The sequence below is a fragment of the Polyergus mexicanus genome, unplaced genomic scaffold, assembly GCF_030449975.1.
Source record: "Polyergus mexicanus isolate NDT 795.1 unplaced genomic scaffold, iyPolMexi1.0 SCAF_40, whole genome shotgun sequence".
In the NCBI taxonomy this organism is placed as follows: Eukaryota; Metazoa; Arthropoda; class Insecta; order Hymenoptera; family Formicidae; genus Polyergus; species Polyergus mexicanus.
This window is the reverse complement of record NW_027223360.1, coordinates 108,935-117,597: the sequence shown is the minus strand read 5'-3', so window position 1 is coordinate 117,597 and position 8,663 is coordinate 108,935. Positions and strand designations below refer to the sequence as shown.

Sequence of the window (8,663 nt, the reverse complement as noted above, 5' to 3'; positions counted from 1 at the left end):
ACGTCACCCCCTCCCCGTGACGTCATCTCCCTCCCCCGTGACGTCACCCCCCTCCCCCGTGACGCCATGGCTTAGAACCGGCCTAGATACACTACTCTTACCCATTGTCCATTTTAGCTTTTTTAGCGTATTCCGCGCTATCTTCGCGGTCTCGCTCGGTTAGTCTCGATCGATCGTCGAATGAGTGTTGCTGCTGCGGTTGTCCCCCCATTGTCGCGTACATTGTCGCTCGTTTTTTCTCGTTTGTTCTTTTTCGCGCGTTAGCTTTGGTGTTCTCCGTCAATAATAAAGCGCTTAATGGATGGACGGTCTTTATATACTCGCGTAGAGATCGCTTCTTCCCCTTTCGCGCGTTTTCTCTTATATATTCTATTTTTAAAAAATAACGGTAGGGTCGCTCTAGTCGTTCTCATCGTCGATTTTCTCTTTCTCGATCGTGTCGCTGAGACGATAGACGCGACTAAGTAGATCGCGCAATTGCCTTAGCAGTCCATCCGTAGGACACTCGATGCCGAGCGCGTGTAGATCGAAAGGATCCGCCGAGGTTACGGTATTTGTAAATTCGTTGAAGGCGTAGAATTGACATTTGGCGCAGAAATATAGATTGCCATCGATGTATCGGAAGGCCGACGTTATCGCGGACGGAATTCCGGGAAATATATCTTTTAATGGAGCGTGTCTAATGACTATCATGTGACACTCGTCGATTTCCGCGACTTTATCATCGTCGTATATAGCGTAGGTTCGTCCCGTGTGCGTATTTATCGCTGCGTTGATTTTAACGTTTCGGGGAAGTCCGATATCGTGGAGATATCTCGGCCAGCCCGATTTTAGTTTAAGACTGGGATATTCCGCGAGGTAGATCGAATTGTTCGCGAATAGCGCGAGATCGCCCGAGGGTCTTCGATACGCGGCGGATAGACGCGTGAAATTCGCTGGTAGAAACGTCGCGTAATCCGTGAGCGTCATGGGTCTACCGTAACGTTTCTCGGTCATGTCGACCGACCATATGTTGCGGCGATTAGCTATATATAATCGATGATTTATTATTAGCGCGGCGTCCACGCGTCGCAATGCGCAGAGATCCGCGCGCGCTGGGTCGGTCGGCGCGACGCTCGTCGTCGCGGGCGGCGCGGTGGTCGCGGGAGTCGCCGTTGGATAGTTTCCGTCGTCGTGAGATCCGTACAGATTCTGTATAGCGAGAATATCTTCTATGCTCAGCTTAACTGGAAATTGATTTTCGATGTCGGGTATATATGGGAACATTATAGAGTCATTGCGCATACTATGCTGTAGACCCAATGCGTGGCCGATCTCGTGCGTTAGCGTTTGTAGCAGATGATGCGTGTCGGGAGAATTTTTGTTTAGATACACGTGCCACGGTTCGGAATCGTCGACGTGTATCTCCGATGTGAAGTCGGTTGTTCCAGAGGGAAAAAACGCGTGAGCTAGGGCTCCTCCCGGACCGTCGAAGGCTGCCGGGCAAATACCGACGTTTCGACGATTCGCGTAAGTGTGCGCGCCCGTTCGATACGATATTAATATATCGGGGTGTAACGGGTCGCGTGCGAAAGTTAGCGATGAGTTCGCCGCCCATAACGCAAATGCAGTTTCGGCCGTTCGCGAGATTTCTTCGCTAGCCATCTGAAAATTCCATGCGAGACGCGTCTTCGGCCATTTTCGCGCGATCGGGCTATACGCGCGATCGGGAATATCTGCGAGACCGCATCTCGGTTTACGCATAAGGTGAAGCGTAACGGCGTTTAACGCGCCGTTTCCCGATAATTGATAATATTCTTGAAACAGCGATAGTGCGCGACGCAGAGATGTCGCGTTATCGGACGACAGTGATTCTCCATCGTCTTTTAGAAAACCGTATACGCGCAGAAAACGAAGCGCCTCGATTCTTTCCGAGTCGAAGGGCGCGGCGACCGTCGTAGCGACGAGCATCGTCGCTAGAGTGAGAACCGTCCTCGTGTTAGTCGTCGCGCGAAGCGGGGAAAACGCGGTAAACTGTTGAGAGACGCCGAGCGCGATTGATTCGCGCGTTCCGCGAGACGCCTATTTTTATCGGTGACGAATAATGTGGGTGGGTGGGTGGGGAGAGGGAGAGGGAAACGCGTTTCTTTCGACGTCGAACGTTTGGAATGCGCGTTATCTAGCGGACGCGCTCGAGTTCCTCTTTTGTTTTTTCTATTTTATTATTCGTTTGTCCTCTAAGAAGGACATTCGATGAGCGATTAAAGATATCCCTTCCAACGATGCGCGTTATCTAACGGATGTTTTCTGTTATTTCTATTTTATTATTCGTTTGTCCTCTAAGGACATTCGATGAGCGATTAAAGATATCTCTTTCAACGATGCGCGTTATCTAACGGATGTTTTCTGTTATTTTTATTATTCGTTTGTCTTCTAAAAAGGACACTCGATGAGCGATTAGAGATATCTCTTTCCGGTAATGATAAATTAGAGATATCTCCTTCCGGTAACGATAAATTAGAGATACTCTTAAATACCTTCTAGATATTTTTTTCCGGCGATAATGATCTCATTGTTCGCAGAGTATTCGGAATGCGCATTATCTAACGGATGTTTTTTGTTATTTCTATTTTTATTATTCATTTGTCCTCTAAAAAGGACACTCGATGAGCGAGTAGAGATATCTCCTTTCCGGCAACGAAACGGTCGCGGAAGGAAGATGCGGCGCGATCGATAAATTGTACCGCAACATCCCGCGCGTCGATCTTTATAAAACGCGAGATCGTTTCGAGAAGCGTTAAAGTATTTTCGCTCGCGAGATAACGAAGCGCGAAACGACGGAACGTGAAGTGACGAGAATTAAAATCGGTCGTGAACTGTTCGATATGGAACAAATCGAACAGATAATTAACGCGGCCGATTATATTAATGTAAACGGGGACTTAATCGCGATAAAGTCCTATGTTCTGGGAGATCTCGCCACGGATTTGCGTGTGGAAGCGCAAGGTGTTATTGAAAATAGTCCGTATTCGTTTAGACTCGCTTTTCAGTTAAACGAAGACGTAGATATCGCACGTTTAATGTAAGTATACTTTTATTAATTTTTACTTTTATTAATTTTTACTTTTATTAATTTTTACTTTTATTAATTTTTACTTTTATTAATTTTTACTTTTATTAATTTTTACTTTTACTAATTTTTACTTTTACTAATTTTTACTTTTACTAATTTTTACTTTTACTAATTTTTACTTTTGTATTTTAGACAAGAAATAGAGAGCTGTGTAAAAACAGCGCGAGAATCGCTCTATGATTTAATAAATAGAACGAGAACTATGCTCGCACAGGCGCAAAGCGTTCATAGCGCATTGCGCGACGCTCGTCGACGCGGCGAGCGCGATCTCGCTGTTCCCGAAATTAGGCGAGTCGTCGCATCACAGATCGATGAGGAGCCCGAATCGCGACCGATCGGCGAACTCGAATTACGATCAATGGAGGACGAGGCCGAACCGGCGACGGTCAACGAGGGTAAATCGCGGGCGAATGTACAATTAGCGAACTATGTGCCCGAATCGCAACCGTTCGACACGGAGTAATTTTACGCGTTAATAAAGCGCATTTGTAAGATATAATTTTTATGAATAAATGCTATACATTAAGCGAAACGTTAATTCTTTACGCTTTTCTTTTCTTCTTCCGTATCCTCTTGTTCTCGCGCTTCTCGTAATAACCATCTGTGTCCGCATTAAGTATATTTAAATAGTATATTTAAATAGATTTAAATAGATTTAAATTCTTTATAATTAAGTTTATTATGCGATCGCGATAAAATAATATCTATGGACAGTTATAAATTTATAATTAAGTTTGTTACGCGACCGCGATAAAGGATGCGACCGCGATAAAGAAAAAACGCGGTTCGTTCGTGTAACGTATATTTTGCAACAATATAACATATTCATGATTAAACTTATAATATAATTGACTCAATACATTATAATTATATATAAAATTTAAAATATATAATTAATTTGATACAATATATATAACTTAAATTTATATAACTTAAATTTATATAATATAAAATCAATCGCTCATATTGCGCAAACGATCGCGTCGCTCAAACCACCAATCGTGCAATTTATACGCGTTTTCTAACGCGCAATTTTTCGCGTGATATCCGCAATGAAAGGCCCGCGAAGCGTTCAGAGTCTCCAGACGTTCGATGTCTTCGTAATCGGCGTCGATAGTCTCGACAGAAACGGCTATGTCGCGATCGTCGGCGACGTTTCCTAAGATCTCGATTAACCACTTCTTCTTCTCGTGACCTTTGACATAGATCTGCACCGTCGAATCAGGGCTAGATCCTCGACATATGGCATCTCGAACGAGTTTTTTCATCGACCCATAATTTGTGTGTCCATCGTTCCACTTTAGCTGATGATGATTCGATATCAACCAACACGCTCGCGATTTTTCCGCTCTCGTGAGCAAATCCCACGACATCGGCGATCGAAAAATGTGATGCGTCAATTCTACACCATTTCTTAACACGGCTACTTCTTTCACGACGAATTTTTCGTTAACTACGAAACCTTGAAGATCGACAAAAATCGGTGTGTCCATCGTCGTTGTTAGCGATACTCGAAGTGTTTCTTTCTATATTTTTCTAAGCGTTTTATTCTGTCTCCATATTTTTTCGAGTATCGTTGCGCTTACACGATCCTGCGCACGACGTTAGTGAGCGGATTGTATTCTACCACTCGATCGTGAATAATAAGACAGTAAGCTGTGGTATTAGAGGGGATGTTTTCCTTGCAGTCGAACTCTATGCGAACGTCCACAGTGGCGCTTTTAATCGACTCGTTCTGTCGAGAACAGTCGATGACTACGAGTGGGCCGTGAATTAAAAATATATCTAGATTTAAGAGAGTTTCGTCGTTTTCGCATCCGTAGTACGTTTTTCGAAATTTCGAATACATATCGTATAATACGGCGATTTTATGTTTATCGAAATCTAAATTCATGTCATCGTAAGGATAAAAATCGGAATTAAGATACAGTTTGACATTAGTTAGTTTACAATCGTCGAATAAAGAAGGCTCCTCAGACAGAACGTTCTTCTTTCCAGATTGTAGCGCGAAGATAACGTATCGCGGTTTCTCGAGTTGTGTCACCGCTTTGACGGCCCACGAGTGTTTGGTCGTGCTCTGTAGAAGCGGAAACTCGTAAAGATCCCATGAGCGAAAAGCGATGCTTAAGTATCGTCCACTATCTAACGTGCGCAATAATCTTAATTTATTAATATCATTCAATACTATATGAGGCATTCGCCATTGTATTTTTAACAAAATGACTTTAGGTTCTTGCGTTTCGCGCGATATAACGCAATTGTTATCGTTGCGCGCTCGTATTAAAATAAGCTCGTGTCGCGCATTAATCACAACGCGCTTGTAATCTTCGCAAAAACCTAATAGTACTTTAAGAGGTACGCAAAAATTAAAATCACCAATTGACGAATGAGTTGTCGCTAATAAATCCCATCCAGCGTTTTTTAATATTTTGCTTCTCTCGACTGTCAGCGACGCGTAATTCTTAATCGTACTCGTTATTCCAACGTTTCTGTTTCGATCGATCTCTACGCCATCGAGCTCGTAGCGAATTTCCTCAAACATAAACGCCGCGCAATTGTTTACTAATCTCGTTACCGATGCGATTTCCTCTTGCGCGCTCGATGCTTCCTTCGACTCGAGTCTGCCCTCAACGTAGAGAAAACTGTCGCAAGGTAACGTATACAAATCTTGCTGTTGTATAGGAATTCGTATCTCATCGCTATTTCCGAACGTAGTATTGGCGTAAGGGTTGTACGTGTGAGTTTCGATCTTGACGATGCGATCGTCGAAGATCGGCTCCCCACTGATATTTAGAATGTCGCACATTCCGCTTTTTACGAAAAAGCGGTTCTCGGCACGACAAAACCCAAAGAGCGCAGAAAAGTCTCGTTGGCGGCGGTTAGTCTTCCTCCCTTTTTTCTTCTCTTTTCCGCGTTTAGAGGTGACGCGACAGTGATAATAGGTGCGTTTCTCGTGTTCGATCCGTTCACTACGAGCATTGCGCGCTTCTCTACCGTTTTCGTCGCACGTGTAGACGAATCGTAATTTCTTCGCCGCGAAAATCGATCAATTTTCCGTTTTGGTCCACAACACGCACGTTTATATCGGTAATGGTCCGTGCGATGATCGGAAGGTAAATGATCTGCGTTGGAATTTCCGACACTTTATATCCGGGTGGAACGTTAGGCGCGAATTCGTGTATAGTATGCGCGGATTTGTCTTTATGATACGCTCCTGTTGTAACGTTGCACTCTATTCGAATAAGGTTAATGGCCATAATATTTATTGGTTTATCGGATGCATACCATTTATTCGGTTGTAATACACGAGACGAGAAACCTAGGAGCGAACCGATATTATCGGGTTTTGTGAAATTTACTCGATATGCGCATTTAATTTCGCTTCTCATAGTGTTATCGTTACCGCGAAGCGTTATAGAATTTTCACTTTTATCGCCATTCTCATTGTCTTCGAAATAATCGTCATCAACATCGTATATGTAATCGTCATCGTTCGTTTCCGGTTTTTCATTTTCGCGTTCTCGTTCCTCCTCTCTCGCTCGTCGTTTATGACGAATCGCCGCTCTTAGATACGCGTTTATAGTGCTTAATTCGTAAGATCCTATTGGAATCGCGATAATCTCGTCATTATTATCGAAGTAAAATTTATTATTCGTGGAATTTATATTCGGTATCGTATTATAAGTTTCAAAATTGGTTAAACCTAATTCGTAATCGTCGTCGTTTAGATCGAGAGGCGGAAAATAACTCGCCGCGAGAATACTGCTTCGTCCGGAAAGAGTGAGAGTCAGCGACATGATTGGCGAGAGCGATCAAACTGCGTTCGATTGACGAATAACGGTTGATATTATAGTCGACGCTTCCTCCAATCGACTTCTCGGAGAAATCGAAGACTCAATTGTCCGCAAATATTTTGATCGCGCGTCTGCTCGGAGCGACGATTGTATCGAATGTTCGCGTCGCGCCCGAGATAACGCGCGAGTTCGCGCGGAGGACGAAGATCGCCGAAACCGTCGTAGTAAATTGCGTCGTCCCCCTTTTTCGCGTACGCCACCCAATGAGTACCCGGTCCGGATGCGTCGTCTAAATTCACAATGCCGCTCTCATCGCGGCGCGCTTGCGACGGAAGCGCGTTGCGCATAAACACACCTCTAAAGTGAGATACGCGCGAGAGTATCGCCGCGCGATTTAATTGTTCGTTTGTCGTTGCTCCGACGGATGGGAGAATCTCTAGCGTCTGTTTACGCGAAGTTTTTTTTTAGCTCTTCTTCTCGTTGAGGACACGCCACTCCCACGTTTGTACGGCGCGAGATATAAACCGCGACCTTCCATCGCGCGATTATGGCGCTGCAACTCTTCCAGTTGTCGTCGCGCTGCTTTGCGATCGTTCACCGCTTTCGCGATTCCTGCCGCTCCACCGGCCAAAGAACCGAGAGCTCCCAATAACGGTAGCAGGGGTAAAAAGCCGCCGCGTTTCGCTATCGGAAGCGTTCTTTTTCTCGTAGCGATTATTCTCCTTTTGTTCTTTTTTCTCTTGATTTTCGTTGTACCCATTCCAAGTTTTGTCTTCGATTTCATAGCCATTCATACAGCCGCCGAGGCGGCTTTCTCGCCGAGAGTCGAATCTTTAGCCGCGACGCGTTCGCGCGCTCTTTTGGCGAGCGCGTGGTCAGCGACGTGTCGATCAGCGAGCTCGCCGCTCCGCGAGTACGCGATATCGTGCTCGCGGCAGGCTGCATCCAGAGGATTGACACCTCGATCGCCTCGCGCGAGTCGTTTCGCAAGACGAGTATCCGGTCCGCAAAATTGATATCCAGGTATATGTAGTTCAAAAGGGAGCGCGTTTATCGCTCTATTCAACAAGCCAGCGCCATGACTCACACCGTACTGCTGTTTCGCGAATTGCATTCGCCGCAATCTTTAACAAGCGGCGCCGGACCGTCGATGTGTGTTCGTTGCCAAGGGCGATTATAATGCTCTAGGCATCCACGGTAGCGCCGCACCTCCGGATCCACTTTTATATATTCAGGCAGTTTCTCCCACAATCGTTCTACGTAGCGACCGAAATGCTTTAATAAAATTATTTTCGGAATATACCGCAATTGATCGGTGGTGAAATCGAGAATATCGTCGCCATCTATTAGTAAAATAAACATCTCGATTCACCGCGCGCAATTTGCTACTGCGCGATTGATGGCGATCTATTCGTATATAAATAAAAAGGTCTCGCCCTGCCTCACGCGAGTGTACCGCGCACGCGCGCAGCAAGAGAAATGCGCTTCGTGCGGCAACCGATCGCGATAAAGGTGACGAACCTCGATAATAAAACGCGACCATCGAAAAAAACGCGTAGACACGGTCGTCTATTACCGAGCGCTATTCGCTGCGTCATTTGCGGGCCTTCTAGTTGCGGCAAAACAAACGCATTAATAAGTTTGTTGGAGAGTCCGCATGACGTACGCTTCGAGAACGTTTATGTTTACTCGAAGTCGTTACAGCAACCTAAATATCAATATTTAGAAAATTTATTAACACCGATGGAAGATATAGG

At 45.0% G+C, this 8,663-nt stretch overlaps 1 protein-coding gene across 1 annotated transcript; it reads right to left on the bottom strand.

The window, feature by feature from the left end:
- Window positions 1-399: 399 nt before the first annotated feature.
- Window positions 400-1,950, bottom strand: LOC138943796 (stromelysin-1-like). The gene is made up of 2 exons (XM_070314737.1): window positions 924-1,950; window positions 400-716 (listed from the first exon to the last, which is right to left on the bottom strand). The coding sequence occupies exons 1-2, from the start codon at window positions 1,948-1,950 to the stop codon at window positions 400-402; spliced, it is 1,344 nt and encodes a 447-aa protein (XP_070170838.1).
- Between the last annotated feature and the right edge of the window lie 6,713 nt (window positions 1,951-8,663).

Bases quoted from the DNA above. Each gene is read 5' to 3' on its own strand.
- LOC138943796 (XM_070314737.1), bottom strand. From the start codon at position 1,950: ATGCTCGTCGCTACGACGGTCGCCGCGCCCTTCGACTCGGAAAGAATC. The intron at 717-923 runs GTCTATCCGCCG...ACGATGATAAAG, and splicing joins TCTACCAGCGAATTTCACGC to TCGCGGAAATCGACGAGTGT.